This window comes from Schistocerca nitens, chromosome 1, assembly GCF_023898315.1.
Source record: "Schistocerca nitens isolate TAMUIC-IGC-003100 chromosome 1, iqSchNite1.1, whole genome shotgun sequence".
Classification (NCBI taxonomy): Eukaryota; Metazoa; Arthropoda; class Insecta; order Orthoptera; family Acrididae; genus Schistocerca; species Schistocerca nitens.
The window spans coordinates 354,325,624-354,343,094 of record NC_064614.1 but is presented as its reverse complement, the minus strand read 5'-3'; the positions used below and the strand labels follow the sequence as shown (position 1 = coordinate 354,343,094).

The following is a 17,471-nucleotide window of genomic DNA, read 5'->3' as shown; positions in this document are numbered from 1 at the left end:
GGAGCAGCTGAGTCACATAGGGCTTGCAGTCACCATACACAGTTTTTAACGACGTGGAGCCAGTTTCACAACTACACAATGAGAGTTTAAGCATCACTATTATATCCCACCTTGTGTTAAAATCCTGTTACTACATGCAATTGCAGTTTTGTGAAAAGACTAGTTCAGCCTTGAAGAAAATGTCTACTGAGGTTGTATGGTCTGTAGAGACACCCAGAAAACACTAATATATAGTAAGGTGCCATAGAGTCCTTGTTGCTTTAACTGAAAACTTGTCTCAACATTGCAACTCAAATGTCTGAGCATCTCCATCTGGTTCAACTTAATCCATACAAACTTGAGACCATGCAGCAAATGAATCCTAATGAATGTGTCCTGCATCTACATGTCTGTGAAAAACAGTACCTCCATTATGACAGCTGCCACCCATTCCATCAAACGGTCCCTTCCCTACAGCCTAGGCCTTCGTGGCAAACGAATCTGCTCCAGTCCTGAATCCCTGAACCATTACACCAACAACGGGAAAACAGCTTTCGCATCCCGCAACTACCCTCCCGACCTGGTACAGAAGCAAATAACCAGAGCCACTTCCTCATCCCCTCAAACCCAGAAACTCCCACAGAAGAACCACAAAAGTGCCCCACTTGTGACAGGATACTTTCCGGGACTGGATCAGACTCTGAATGTGGCTCTCCAGAAGGGATACGACTTCCTCAAATCCTGCCCCAAAATGAGATCCATCCTTCATGAAATCCTTCCCACTCCACGAAGAGTGTCTTTCCGCAGTCCACCTAACCTTCGTAACCTCTTGGTTCATCCCTATGAAATCCCCAAACCACCTTCCCTACCCTCTGGCTCCTACCCTTGTAACTGCCCCCCCGGTGTAAAACCTGTCCCATGCACCCTCCCACCACCACCAACTCCAGTCCTGTAACCCGGAAGGTGTACACGATCAAAGGCAGAGCCACATATGAAAGCACCCACGTGATTTACCAACTGACCTGCCTACACTGTGATGCATTCTATGTGGGAATGACCAGCAACAAACTGTCCATTCGCATGAATGGACACAGGCAGACAGTGTTTGTTGGTAATGAGGATCACCCTGTGGCTAAACATGCCTTGGTGCACGGCCAGCACATCTTGGCACAGTGTTACACCATCCGGGTTATCTGGATACTTCCCACTAACACCATGGTCTTTAAATATGTCTGCTTGTGTCTGTGTATGTGCGGATGGATATGTGTGTGTGTGCGAGTGTATACCCGTCCTTTTTTCCCCCTAAGGTAAGTCTTTCCGCTCCCGGGATTGGAATGACTCCTTACACTCTCCCTTAAAACCCACAGCCTTTTGTCTTTCCCTCTCCTTCCCTCTTTCCTGATGAGGCAACAGTTTGTTGCGAAAGCTTGAATTTTGTGTGTGTGTTTGTGTTTGTTTGTGTGTCTATCGACCTGCCAGCACTTTCGTTCGGTAAGTCACATCATCTTTGTTTTTAGATATATTTTTCCCACGTGCAATGTTTCCCTCTATTATATATATATATATATATATATATATATATATATAATAGAGGGAAACATTCCACGTGGGACATATATATATATATATATATATGAATATAACAGAGGGAAACATTCCACGTGGAAAAAATATATATCTAAAAAGAAAGATGATGAGACTTACCAAACAAAAGCGCTGGCAGGTCGATAGACACACAAACAAACACAAATATACACACAAAATTCAAGCTTTCGCAACAAACTGTTGCCTCATCAGGAAAGAGGGAAGGAGAGGGAAAGACGAAAGGATGTGGGTTTTAAGGGAGAGGGTAAGGAGTCATTCCAATCCCGGGAGCGGAAAGACTTACCTTAGGGGGAAAAAAGGACAGGTATACACTCGCACTCGCACTCGCACAGGTGCGAGTGTATACCTGTCCTTTTTTCCCCCTAAGGTAAGTCTTTCCGCTCCCGGGATTGGAATGACTCCTTACCCTCTCCCTTAAAACCCACATCCTTTCGTCTTTCCCTCTCCTTCCCTCTTTCCTGATGAGGCAACAGTTTGTTGCGAAAGCTTGAATTTTGTGTGTATATTTGTGTTTGTTTGTGTGTCTATCGACCTGCCAGCGCTTTTGTTTGGTAAGTCTCATCATATATATATATATATATATATATATATATATATATATATATATATATATATATATATATATATATATATATATATATAAACAAAGATGATGTGACTTACCAAATGAAAGTGCTGGCAGGTCGACAGACACACAAACGAACACAAACATACACACAAAATTCAAGCTTTCGCAACAAACTGTTGCCTCATCAGGAAAGAGGGAAGGAGAGGGAAAGACGAAAGGATGTGGGTTTTAAGGGAGAAGGTAAGGAGTCATTCCAATCCCGGGAGCGGAATGACTTACCTTAGGGGGAAAAAAGGACGGGTATACACTCGCGCACACACACACATATCCATCCACACATATACAGACACAAGCAGACATCTCAGAAGCAGACATATTTAAAGACAAAGAGTTTGGGCAGAGATGTCAGTCGAGGCGGAAGTGCAGAGGCAAAGATGTTGTTGAATGACAGGTGAGGTATGAGTGGCGGCAACTTGAAATTAGCGGAGATTGAGGCCTGGTGGGTAACGGGAAGAGAGAATATATTGAAGAGCGAGTTCCCATCTCCGGAGTTCGGATAGGTTGGTGTTGGTGGGAAGTATCCAGATAACCCGGACGGTGTAACACTGTGCCAAGATGTGCTGGCCGTGCACCAAGGCATGTTTAGCCACAGGGTGATCCTCATTACCAACAAACACTGTCTGCCTGTGTCCATTCATGCGAATGGACAGTTGGACACAGGCAGACAGTGTTTGTTGGTAATGAGGATCACCCTGTGGCTAAACATGCCTTGGTGCACGGCCAGCACATCTTGGCACAGTGTTACACCGTCCGGGTTATCTGGATACTTCCCACTAACACCAACCTATCCGAACTCCGGAGATGGGAACTTGCTCTTCAGTATATCCTCTCTTCCCGTTATCCACGAGGCCTCAATCTCCGCTAATTTCAAGTTGCCGCCACTCATACCTCACCTGTCATTCAACAACATCTTTGCCACTGCACTTCTGCCTCGACTGACATCTCTGCCCAAACTTTTTGTCTTTAAATATGTCTGCTTGTGTCTGTATATGTGTGGTTGGATATGTGTGTGTGTGCGAGTGTATACCCGTCCTTTTTTCCCCCTAAGGTAAGTCTTTCCGCTCCCGGGATTGGAATGACTCCTTATCCTCTCCCTTAAAACCCACATCCTTTCGTCTTTCCCTCTCCTTCCCCTCTTTCCTGATGAGGCAACAGTTTGTTGCGAAAGCTTGAATTTTGTGTGTATGTTTGTGTTTGTTTGTGTGTCTGTCGACCTGCCAGCACTTTCATTTGGTAATTCACATCATCTACACACACACACACATATATATATATATATATATATATATATATATATATATATATATATATATAAATATAACAGAGGGAAACATTCCACGTGGAAAAAATATATCTAAAAAGAAAGATGATGGGACTTACCAAACAAAAGCGCTGGCAGGTCGATAGACACACAAAAAAACACAAATATACACACAAAATTCTAGCTTTCGCAACCAACGGTTGCTTCGTCAGGAAAGAGGGAAGGAGAGGGAAAGATGAAAGGATGTGGGTTTTAAGGGAGAGGGTAAGGAGTCATTCCAATCCCGGGAGCGGAAAGACTTACCTTAGGGGGAAAAAAGGACAGGTATACACTCGCACACACACACATATCCATCCACACATACAGACACAAGCAGACATATTTAAAGACAAAGAGTTTGGGCAGAGATGTCAGTCGAGGTGGAAGAGTAGAGGCAAAGAAGTTGTTGAGAGACAGGTGAGGTATGAGTGGCGGCAACTTGAAATTAGCGGAGATTGAGGCCTGGCGGATAACGAGAAGAGAGGATATACTGAAGGGCAAGTTCCCATCTCCGGAGTTCGGATAGTACCTGTATGAATATATATATATATATATATATATATATGGCTGGTAAAGCACTGAGGTGTCCTTCAGATAGAAAAGGGTGGAAAATCAGGATTTAGATCAAATTGTTGAAGGTGACATTAATGTGTGAATACAAGCCCCCAATGGAGGAGGAAATTGGCTGTGCCCCTTTCAAAGGGACTCTCCTGGAATTTACCTTAAGTGATTGAAGTAAATCATGGTAAACCTATCTTGGCTGCCTTCCTCATGAATACAAGTTCAGTGTCCCACCACACTGTCACCTCACTCCATCTTTAGATAGAGGTCAGCTTTATTTTATTGACCTATCAACAGCGTTTGTAGATGACAGCAAGTAGATATGTTTACTGCACACAATATAGAAAGTGAAACAGCTATAATGGAGGTAACATGAACCAGAAATCTGGTGAACAGCAGCCCCTGAAAAAGATCATGCTTTAAAGATTATATTATAACATTATAATCAGCCAAATTTTAATTACCTGTATGCACCCTTCAAAATATGCCAAATCTGTTGTCAGACTCCCGAATGACAAATCAGGTCCTCCAATTTGTATTCGATTAACATAGAGTCCTTGAATTTTACTGCTGACTGGCACTGTTGTCTCTCTCTGCCCATAGTCCAAGTTAATCCATACTTCACCACTCATCCATTTTATTTCCACATGATGCCATTTCCCATCACTCACATAACCATTTGGAAGCACAACCTTCTCTCCATTATAGCTGTAGTGTACAAATCCTTCTGAAATCTGAGACATAAAAATATTTTCTGTTTAACAAGTACTGTACACAAAGATGAACTATTTCCTCTACTCTCCATGAATAAGGAAACTGTGGCTCCAGAAGCTAGAAGCACTGTCACATAATTTTTTGTGTGTCTGAGGGTATTTTTGTTTCATCATTACAATTACAATTTTTCTCACCAGACGCATTTCACTTTATTGAAGTATAGCATCATCAGTAGTCTGTAATTAAAGACATTTACAATTGGATTCATTTTTTAGATCAAAAAACAGTTCGTTAAAAAGTTGTTGGTTTCACTTATGGTAATTTTGTGTTTGGTTTTTAGTTCCTTTCTTTATGAGGCACTGATAGTTGTGGTCTAATTTAATCTGCTTTGCAGAATTATGCATTCAAAATTTAATATGGCACACTTTCATACACGACTGTTTATGTAATGTCTGGTTTTCAATATTTGTTTTGCCATTGAGAAATTGTCTATTTTGTACAAATGCTTTTTGTACGTGAAAGTTTTGTTGGAAAGGAATGAGGTATCTATCTCTACTGATTCTTAAGATGTTCATATCTTTTTCAACTGTGGTTGGTCTGCGATATTCCTGTACACGATGGTCTGCAAATGTTGAATGGTTTTCACCATATTTCCATGATCTGTTGTGTTCTTTATATCTTGTGCCAAACGTCCTGCCAATCATTCCAATGCATTATTTTTCACAGTCTCTGCAACTGAGCTGATAGATACCAAATTATTGGTATCTGTCTAGTTTTAATTTCAGTTTTGGGATGTGTTTTTGTATTGAGTTGTTTGTTTTGTAAGCAATGTTTATGCCCTGATTTTTTTAAATATGTTACCTATTTTATGTGTGAATTTATGATGGAAGGTCATTGCAGACCTTTTTTGGGATTGTGCAGTTTGTATGTGTTGATATGGTATGGTTACGGGTTTTTTTTTTTTTAGTTTGCCTACCAGTGTTTCTTTGTATCCATTTTAGTGCAATTTGTTTTATAGTGGCCAGCTCTTTTTGGTAATCAGAAGTGTTTAGGGGGATCCTGTTCAGTATTTTTAACATGGATCTGATTGTGACCCATTTCTGGTTCTGTGGATGGTTTGAGGATGTATTAAGATAGTGTCACTTGTTGTGGGTCTTCTTTATATAAATGGTGAACAACAATGTGCGAAATTGTGCTGTATTCAACATCAAAAACAAACAGTTCTGCAAAGCAGTGTAAAATTAGACCACAATTATCAGTGCCTAACGAAGAAAGGAGCCAAAACCATGCTAACAGATGGCATTTCTTGATTAGGCAAAAAATACAAGCAGAAAATAACCATAAGTAAAAACCAACAATTTATTAATGGACTTTTTTTTATCTACAAAACACATCAAATTGTAAATATCTTTAATTACAGATCACTGGTGATGCTTTATTTCAACAACGTGAAACACGTCTGGTGTGTGAAACAGGCATGTCCTGTAGTTTTAACAAAAATACCCTCTGATATTGTAAAGCAACTACAGACAATATGGCCACACATTGATGACATTTTTGTCTGTCTCTCAACTGTTCTGGGCATCCCACTTCCTGAAGACAAGGTTACAGTACCTATCTCTAAGTGAATTCGATAAATTTTTAAATAAATTGTCCATTCTTTAACACAAAGTTATGTACTCCATGCACTCTAGTAAACAACTACAACATAAACAAGTTTAGAACAATAGTAATGGCATGCAATAATGGTGCAGTGTTAGAGAAGGTAAACATTCACTGTCAAAACATTATGACTACTGCATTGTAAATATTTACCAATATGTCCCAGAGAGAGTAGCATCTGACACCACCATAACAAAAGTTATTACTATCAAATCAGTGAGTTTGTCATTCTACATTAACTGAACCAGCTGAAATCTCCCCCTTTTCTCTCCTTGGAATACTTAATTTGCATGCTTGAAAATAAAATTCCTATTCCCATGCCAATGTGTGTCTTAATTTAAATAGTAGTAGTAATATAATCTTCTGGCCTTCTTCAATTTAGTTGAGATCAGTAAATCATATGAATGTATTTGACTATACAAGATAAAGTATAATTACTTGCCCTGTATAAGATAATGATGAAAATTTTGAGTTTGACACTCAAAAATAATATTACAATCATTTAACAAAATTCTATTGAAGCTAGTCAAGGACATCTAACAAAATTACCTTCAATCAATGATGCCAAATTAAAAAATCCACAAAATTGAAGTACCGGTAAAGCAGTCTCATAATAGATGGAACAGAGTATGAACCCTAGAGACAGTTACAACTGTGTGTACATAAATGAATGTAAGACTAGCAAAAATACAAGACTGACTCCAAAAGAACCATAATCTCTCTTCATCAATAGTCCATATTAGCTATCATTTTCGGTTAGCTACATACTATTCAACCACATAAAAATTAATTGCTTAAGCCCAGCAATGACATTTTCAAATACGCATAAGAAACTGTAGAAAAAGTTGTGTCAAATCATCTATATTTGCTACATACAATGAAATACAATTACTAAACAGCAGCAAATGGAAACATGTAGAAATATGAAAAATATACTGATTAGCCAGAACATTATGCCCTCCTACTTAACGGCTGAAATGTCCACCTTTGGCACAGATAGCAGCGATGCATCGTGGCATGGAAGCAGTGAGGGCTTGGCAGGTCACTGGAGGGAGCTGGCATCACATCTGCACACACAAATCACCTTATTCCTGTAAATTCTGGGGGGTGAGGAGGGGGGGGGGGAGGGGGGATGAGCTCTGATGCCACATTCAATCACATCCCAGATGTGTTCAATGGATTCAGATCTGGCAAGCTGGGGTCCAGCAAATCAACTGGAACTCGCCACTGTGTTCCCCGGACCACTCCATCACACTCCTAGTCTTGTGACATGGCATATTATCTTGTTGAAAATGACACTGTCGTGAGGAAACATTACTGTCATGAAAGGTTGAAGAGTTTGCACAGTCTGCAACTAGTGTACAATACTCTTGGCTCATCACAATGCCTGGCAAGAGCTCCACTGGACCCATGGATGAGCACATGAATTTTCCCCAGAGCATAATGGAGCAGTCACCAGCTTATCTCTGCCCGGCAGTAAAGGAGTCACGGAGTTGTTCCCCGGGAAAACAATGAAACTGTGCCTTCCCATCGGCTTGATGAAGAAGGTGTTGGGATTCATCAGACCCACAACGGTCCACCACTGCACCAATGTCTAGTGCCGATGGTCATGTACCCACTTCAGTCATAGCTGCTGATGTCATGGTGTTAACATTAGTACATAAATGGGTCGTGGGCTGCAGAGGCCCATCACTGGGAGTGTTCGGTGCATTGTGTCTTCAGGTACACTTGTACTCTGCCCAGCGTTAAAGTCTGACGTTAGTTCCACCACAGTTTGCTGCCTGTGCTGTTTTACCAGTTTGCTCAGCCTATGACACACAACATCTGTAATGAAGGGTGGCCGCCCAACCCCACGACGTCTGGACATGGTTTCACCTGGGTTTCGCTATGTGTTTAAGATATTCCCCACAACACTCGTTGAACACCCAGCAAATCGTGCAGTTTCCAAAATGTTTGTGCCAAGTGTCTGGGCCATCACAATCTCCCCTTAGACAGACTCAGATAGATTCCCAGTTCTACACATGGACAGCACACTCACTGATGCTACATGTACTGTGTGTTTGTTTGACTACAGTCATTCCTCGTCAGGTGACGCTGCTATCACCTGGATGGGTTTATACTGGTAGTAGGTCGGTGGTCATAAGGTTCTGGCTGATCAGTGTATGTAACTTCTGGAATCAGGCACACTGTCTTCTGGCAGGATAGAGGAAAAGATGGAGGAAAGTGAGAATCTTAAACCTTAACAAACCACAAGAAAAGCCACCCAGAATCCCAGTGAGCCTTACTGAACAGGATGAGAGGAAAATTGGGTTGTTGGCACCAGATTAGCCTTGAAAACTATGTAACTAAGAGCTAGCAGAGAGTGCAGAAATACAGTTACAGATAAATGGAAATGAGGTAAAAAGAAGAGTGAAAAAACTAAGTGCAGGAAATATGGTTCAGAAGGAGAGAAAATAAATAAATTAACAGGAAAGGAAACAGTAAAAGAGGAAAGTAGAAAAGGAGCAGAAAAGTTAACTTAAACTCAATCTGAAAAACTATTTTACAGCTTCTACAATTCCATCTGTTGCCATTTAGAGAGAAAAACAAGTCTATCCATATTACAAATATTCTCAGTTCACTGATTACTAAAATAGAATTATTATTTGAAATTCCATGTGATTCAACCGCCCGTTGTAAGTTCTTCAACTGGATGCCATGTCAGCAATTTGCACTCCCTCCCACCATAGCAATCATATTGGGAAAAGATGACATAGAGTTTAATGGTGAATGTTAATCATGAGTCAGTCCTGGTGAATTTTTGCATCACGAAGAGGTGAAGACTAGGTTACAGGTGAACTAAAATATTCTGTGGATCAACGAGGATTCGTTCTGTGTGCTTTCAGTTCCCAGGAATGCGCTTTACCACTAGACCTGCAGGCCTTGGCTATTATACTGTATTTCCCAAAGATCTATATGCATCCCAGCACACTCTGCCCTTTCCAACAGTGCATCAAAATATTTATGTTTAAATGATTTCACTTATCTTCTAATTCAAATACTTCCCCTCCTGCTAGCTCTTATATGCCTAATATAGTGTTCATGTCAGCTCTGTGTTTCAACACTTACTGACTCTTACATATGTATGTCTAACAGGTTCCTGTTTAAGCATAACTTACAAATATTATTTGATAATTGTTTCTGGAAATAGAGATTTTAGGAAAGTAACAACAACCCACATTCTTCACATCATAAAAGTTGAAAAAGAAGCATTAACAATTTCTGAATTCACATAATTCACATATAACAGTGACCAACCTAAAAAACAGAACAGACCATTGAACTGTACTTACACTTAGCAATGCAGAGTTGTTCTGCCCAATCTGAATGCTCATAATGAAAGCATCTTCCTGTAAGGTTCGGACTGATAGAGCATTGAGCCAGGGGAGCTGTATGGGACGGAGCAGAGGATTGAATGAAATAATTCCGTCACCTTGAAATCGCCAAGGTGGTTTCACAGCTGCAAAAAGTGCCACGAATAGCATGTACAATACTGTTATCAATATGGAAAAGCAACTGACATCACTCAATAGCATGAACTGGTAAGACAAAAACTTTAATTAATATTTAGTTTTCTACATGGATATCTCAAATTATTAATACATGAGTAAATTTCTTTATTTGTAGCCACAATATGTACACTTGACTGTTTTCTGGAAATTGTCTTAAATGCTTAATTATATCATTTTATGCTCCTAACATGCTTTTTTCCTCTCGAATTTCAATATTCTTTTATAAAAATGGAAACAAAATTCAAATAATTTGAAAGTCCTCTAAAATGCTCCATTCAAGTTACGCGATGCCTGAGACGCCTGCTCCTGCTGTCATAATGCTAATTCTCAGTGATGTCTTGTTTTGGAATTTACATTTTGGAAAATGGGTTACAAATAGCATGTAGTACCATATTATACAAATACATCTATAAAAACTCCTAAAAATTTGTTTTTGGTTGTTCCAGAGAATAAGATGCATAAAATGTGGTTGCACTGTACAGACAAATTTCTGCCATGTTGACACACAAGTTTACTAACTTAATTAAAAATGTGTTACACTGTGAAGTTGGCTGTTACATTGAAGGATAGCATCATTCAACAAAATTAAACACCTAGTGAAAATTGTCGTTTTACCCATCTGCACCTTAATTATTTAGTAGGTCAGTTGTTAGAGGGATAGACTGTCAAATTTTATAAGATGAGGTCCATAGATCGCTGGTTCGAATCTAACTCGAAACAACATTTTTAATTTATTTGTAAAACAACTCGACAGTCCTCTCACATGAAAACAAAATCATAATTACAAAGCTTCTTCAAGCCAATTAGAAACAGAATATTATTGTGTTTTGTTTCCTGTTTACATGCACTTGCATTTGCAATTGGTGTTCGCACACATCACATTCAAAAAGATATTTTTTAGTTAATGTGACCATGCACTTTTTACTTTATTAGAAACAATGTTTTTATCTTCCTACTGTCCAGCTAGGATCCTTACTGTTTAAATTTTCACAGTTTCATTATCTTACAAGGGCCGAATGAAAAGTAATGCCTCCACCTTCGTTAATTGGGTTGGGATGGGAATATTTTAATAAATCAAATGCACAAATAATCCTTAGAATGTGATCTTTAATTACTAATATTCACTTTTTCCACATAATCACCAGCCAATTGTATACATTTCTGCCAACAATGAACAAGTTTTCTGAAGCCGTCACAGAAGAAGTCGACACACTGTTTCGTCAGACGGTGCTACTGGGGCCTAAGCCCCAGAGATATGCACAGGATATACACCACAGTGGTTAGACCTAGAATTTTCTATGGGGCCGTAGTGTGGTGGAAGAAGGTAGAACAGTGGGTTGCAGCTACGGAGCTTGCTAAGGTGCAGAGACTGACCAGCTTAGCCACAACAGGCGGAATTAGCAGCACACCAACTGATGGTATGGAAGCCATGCTGGACATGCCTCCACTACACCAGCTGAGGCATACAGACTTAAAACAGGCAAAAACTGGATCTTATTGGGATATCCATACTCACACACTAACATAGTGAGTGAGGTAAACATAGGAACGGCTGGGAAATGCCTGCCGACTTTATAACAGCTCCCAACTGCTTCAACAAGCCTTAGAATATAATAATTGGAAGCAGGGAGCAGTGGGAAAAAACAGTACGCGGGACACTGTTTGGTTCACCGATGGGTCGAAATCAGACCAAAGCATTGGGGCAGGGGTGTACGGGGTTCAGCCAAGACTGTAGGGCATCATCTCTCTAGGAAAACTGGCCTCTGCATTCCAAGCTGAAATTACTGTAATCAGGGCATGTGTGGCAGAGAATATGCGTAGGTGCTACAAGGACCGTAGCATCTACATCTATTCAGACAGCCAGGCAGCCCTAAAATCACTGGCAGCTCCTGCAACAAAATCTAAGATTGTCGCAGATTGCCACAGGGCTCTGGTGGAGCTATGGGGAAGCAATAGGGTAAACCTAGTGTGGATCCCTGGCCACTCAGGGATCTGTGGCAATGAACAAGCCGACAGATGGGACTGGATGGGGGCAACGACTTCATTTATTGGAGCAGAACCTGTCCTGACAATCTCCAAGGCTATGATCAAACAAGAACTATGGAACTGGCTCAGGAAACAGCACGTAGAATGTCCATTGTTGTACATATCACTACTCTAAACAGGTGGAGTATAAACACATAAACTTTCGCAACGTTTCCACTATCAGCGTTCACAAAATTCCTTTCTACTGTTACTTAAAGGTTGTAATTGATTTCTCCATCACTAAATAGCTAAATTGTTTGCAGAGAAGTACATAAAAACTTTGTAGCTTCAGCTAACACTCCTTAACACACGTATAGTGCCTAGTCTGTAACATCACCAGAGAATCAGCCAATAACAGTGTGTGTTTTTGATCATGTGACCCAAACTTGATATTTAATGACTTTTTTAAGCTTTAATTACATAAAAATAACAGATTTTTGTGAGAATATTGACCATAATGCTATGAATATGTCAGCAGAAATGAATAAATTTACACTGGAAAGTAACATGTACAAAATCATATCAAATGAGTCAAAAGAAAGGTAAAGTTTATGACAGCTCATGTAATTTTGAAAAGATGGTTTCATACTTAAATGGTCTTACCTCGACTACAGTCTTTGTCACTCCACCCTTCACTGCATTCACACAGATAAGTTCCCCATCCTTCCACACATTTCCCTCCATGATTACATGGATTGGACTGACAGAAAAACCGTTTTTCTGGACAACCAGCTATTGTTCCATTTTCTGCAACATAGCTGTATAACAAAAGACACTTGCTTACTACATTATTTTTGTAATTACTGAGTTCTCTAAATAGGACAAAATAATACTTCAATAAAGTGGTTGATGAGGAGAATAAAAAAAGGAAACATGCTCTACACTGATCCAAAGTATCTAAATTTATACAACGCTCAAAGTAATGGCACGTGGGATGTATATAACAATTTCATTTATTGTGTAAATGGATAGATAAAAAATCTACTCACCAAGCGGCAGCACGAGAACACACACAAAAACGTTTAACTTTTATAAGCTTTTCGAGCCAATGGCTCCTTCCTCCGACAGAAGCATTTAAGGGGAAGGAAAAGGGGTGAAGGAAAAGGACTGGAGAGGTTTAGGGAAAGGGTTATAGCTCAGAAAAGTCACCTAGAACCCCAGGTCAGAGGAGACTTACAGGATGGGATGAGAAGGAAAGACTGATTGTTGGGGACTGCACTGGATGAGATCTGAGAACCTGAAAACTTAAAAGTGGAAGACAGGGTAATATGCAAGACAGAGATTACTACTAAAACATCGTGCATGAGCTAATAAGTGTGAAAAACGAAGTGCATTGTATGTAATATTGGTGGCAAAAAACAAACAGATAAAAAAATGAAACATGTGCAAAACTAAAATGGAGTGAAGAAAGAAGTAGTTACTGTGAAGAAATACTGAGATGGAAGGAATTAATGTAAATGACGGACAGGTGGGTGGCAAGAACCAAGGACATGATGTAGATCTAGTTCCCACCTGCAGAGTTTTGAGAGACTGGCAGGATATTGTGGGTTGCCGGTAGACACCCTCTGCCTATGCCCATTCATCCTGATTAATATCTGGGTGGTAGTCATGCCGATGTAAAAGGCTGAATAATGTTTACATAACAGGTGGAATGTGATGTGTCACGACACAGATGGCTCTCTCTTTGATAGTATATGTTTTGCCAGTTGGGTGGAATAGGTGGTGGTAGGAGGGTGCACACGGCAATTCTTGAAGTGGGGATGGTCACAGGGGTGCAAGGATACTGCGGAGATTGGGAGGGTGATGAACAGTTATTCCTGGTGTAGTGGGCAAAATCTTAGACAGAATGGCTCTCATTTCTGGGCATGACTTTAGGAAGTCGTGGCCTTGTCAAAGTAGATGATTAACACATTCCAGACCAGGATAATACTGAGTGACAAGTGGTGTGCTCTGAAGTTGTTTTTATGGAGGGATCAGCAGTACCAGGATTGGATGTGATGGCCCAGGAAAGCAGATTTCCTGGGCCATTACTACCACCCAGTTATCAATCAGGATGAATGGGCATAGGCAGAGGGTGTCTACTGGCAACATACAATATCTTGTTGCAGGGCATGTTCTGCAACATTACAATCATGACCTCAGTGCCTGTTTCACCACACGAGCCATCTGGACTCTTCCCCCACTCTCAGAACTCTGCAAGGTGGGAACTAGCACTACAACATGTCCTTAGTTATTGCCACCCACCTGGCCTTAATTTATGTTAATTCCTTCCATCTTAGCTTTTCTTCACAATAACTACTCCTTTCTTCACTCCACTTTAGTTTTGTACATCTTTCATTTTCTGACCCGTCTATTTTTCACTGTCCCCCCATTCCACCACTGTTACAGACTATGTACTTGGATTTTCACTTTTATTAACTCATGCACAATGTTTTAGTAGTAATCTCTGTCTGTATATTATCCTATCTTCCATTCTTGTGTCTGCAGGTTCTCAAATCTTGTCCAGTGCAGCTCCCAACAATTCTTTTCTGAACTGTACCCCTTTCCCTAAGCCCCTCCAGTCCTTTTCCTTCACATCTATTCCTTCTCCTTCAACTCTTCTGCCAGAAGAACAAGCCAGTAGCTCCGAATGATTGTAAAAGTTAAACCTTTTGGTGTGTGTGTGTGTGTGTGTGTGTGTGTGTGTGTGTGTTCTCCTGCCACTGCTTAATGAGTATATTATTATTAGAAATGTATGAGAGTATAATATGTAACCAGCCTTTTTTGTTGGTTTTAATATGATTTATTGCACTGTTAACCAGTTTTCAAGCTACTGCAAACTCATCATCAGATGGAGGAACACTATCTGGTCCATATGCAGATATGTACTAGGGTCATGGTGACTGCAGAAATAACAGAAATTGAGTTGATGAAATGTTTATGAAACAAAAAGATCATTATGTTTTAGCATACTTACATTGCAATGCCTCATGATATCCATGGCAAATTCATTCCAATAATGTACATTTTGCCAGCTTAGTTACTGACACACACACACACACACACACACACACACACACACAAAATGCAAATTTGAAAAAAACTGATGGAATGATGTCGAGGAATATAAAAGTGAAAAGGCTGTTAGAAGAATGTTTAAGGGAATAAAAGAGATAAAACAAGGATGGCAGATTCAGACAACAATATGCAGGGATAAAAAGGAAAGTTAATCAGAGAGGAAACTAAAATCACAGAAAGATGGGAAAAATATTTTTAAGAACTGTTGAACTTTGGGGGAGTCCTGAAATTTCAAGAACAAGAACAGGAACAGATGCAACAAGCCGGTATCAGAAGTGATGAAGGGCAACCAACACTGAAGAAGTGAGTGTAGCTGTTAAGGAGATGAGGAACTACAGAGCTGTGGGAGAATGACAACACACCAAGTGAAATTTTCAAGTATGCCGGTGTAGAGACATTCAAGAAAATATGGAGAAGTGAAAAAAATTCAATATGTTGATGCAATTACAAAATGGTGACATAGTCAAATATCTGTAGGCAACAGGAGTTAATACTCCACAGTTTGAAATTGTGGCACTGAAGGCTATTGGGATTCCGTGTTCCAATGTTACCAGCAAGAGGATAGTTACAACTGCACTGAAGTGTTGACAGATTGGCAGAAAAATCTCTTGGGAGATAAGCTATATATCATGACAGCATGACCACATTTACGCAACAAAGTATTGTAGCATAAAATGGCATATAATCACAAACAACACAATTCACACAGTATGCATCAACATTAGCATTAGTCATCGCTCATCAAGCTAGGAAGGAAAGACAGATAATTTTCTGTTCTAATTAAAAACTCTAAGCAAATGTTGGAGCACTTGTTACTTAAATATGCAAACAATAAGTAAGTACAAATTCTTCAAAAACAGAAAATGCAAAAACTAAGCACACTTTTTCCAAACATTATAACTACATGTCCTCTAAAAAGACCACCTTCCAACAACACAATTTCTACACTTACCCATTAAGATCAATAAACTTATGATCAATGTATAGATCACTAATACATCCAATAAAATCTTTGCTGTTTACTTGAAAATGTGTTGGCAGAGATGGTAAGCCACCAATTTGAAGTGGCCCAGTAAGGTCCAAAAATCTGTAGCATGTCTCTGTGAAAATAGCACACCTGGAACCAAATCAATTAAGCAAATTAATATCTGTACTATAAATCACATAAAACTGAAAAGTGATTGTGTGAAAATATGAATACGAATGACATTTTTGGTCTGAATTATACAATAATTCACAGCAATTATTTTAATAATTCACAGTAATTATCTTCAGCAGCTGTAGGTATGTATTGACATGTTTTCATGGATATTATTTCAATGCATTGCATAGAGAATTGAAAATGTGCAAGCATAACCACAAGAAGAAAAGAGACTAATTTTGAGCACTGAATTCTGCAGATTATAAAGAAGAATCATGTGTGTATGATTCAAGCAGCTGAAGGACAACTGTATAAAGTGGAAAACAGTCTTTCATTACTTTTCCCCCCTGCCACTTGGGGCAATACGAAACTAGAAATTATGACTCTGAAAAATTAAACAATTGTTACAAAATTTCATTAAAATAATATCAACAGAAAAAGACAGGATAATTATGATGAGTGAGACAAGCTTGATAAAGTGTCTTCTTTTATTTGTACAGAGGTAGTTAACACGTTCAGTGAGAAATAACTACGGAGAACGAGCAATTCAGAGCAAATAGTGGCAGAACTGTTGCTACCTTATTCGACTGATCACATGCAGCACCTCTTCCTAATATTTGGCCACAAAAAACTGGTGTGCGGCTAATCTGTGCAACCCTACAAATACTGATATATTTTCACATTATATAATCTTCAACTGTAGTGGTCATTCCTTAGCTCAAAAGTTCAAAAGTAACTGAAAATTATTCAATGCATATTGAAAACATGTTCAATTACTGATGTTCATTTATTTGGTGACTAGCGAAGCACTAACAGTTCTGTTGTTTTACATAGGAGGAGAGGCATTGTCTTCCTCTGACTAAACAGTAAAATTTAGTCTTCATCAATGACTTGTAACCTCGAAAGAAAATTATTCAGCAGAGCTATTATGCAGACTTCAAACTTGCAGTTATTTATTATGCTAAGAGTATATCTAACAGAGAAGCTGGCAAAAAGTATGGTTTGCATGAATCTAATGTGTAGCACTGGATTGCACTGGAGAATAAGCTGAAAACTTCCGCTTCATCACAGAAATCCTACTTAGGGCCAGACACTGAGAAACATCCCAAAATTGTTGCTAGGATTCTTTCCTTCATACAGAGAAAAAGGACAGATGAGACACTTATCTCATGACAAATAATTTCATTAAATAACTCAGAAATTGCAAAGACCTTAAACATACCACAGACTGAGTCCCTTGGGAATATC

At 39.4% G+C, this 17,471-nt stretch overlaps 1 protein-coding gene across 1 annotated transcript in view; it reads right to left on the bottom strand.

Moving 5' to 3' along the window:
* Positions 1-17,471, bottom strand: part of LOC126247999 (protocadherin-like wing polarity protein stan) — a 368,259-nt gene that overhangs the window by 178,661 nt on the left and 172,127 nt on the right. The window contains exons 17-20 of the mRNA XM_049948622.1: positions 16,035-16,199; positions 12,629-12,783; positions 9,782-9,948; positions 4,538-4,807 (exon numbers count right to left, since the gene is read on the bottom strand). Coding sequence (XP_049804579.1) covers positions 4,538-4,807; positions 9,782-9,948; positions 12,629-12,783; positions 16,035-16,199 — 757 coding nt within the window. The remainder of the gene's footprint in view (positions 1-4,537; positions 4,808-9,781; positions 9,949-12,628; positions 12,784-16,034; positions 16,200-17,471) is intronic.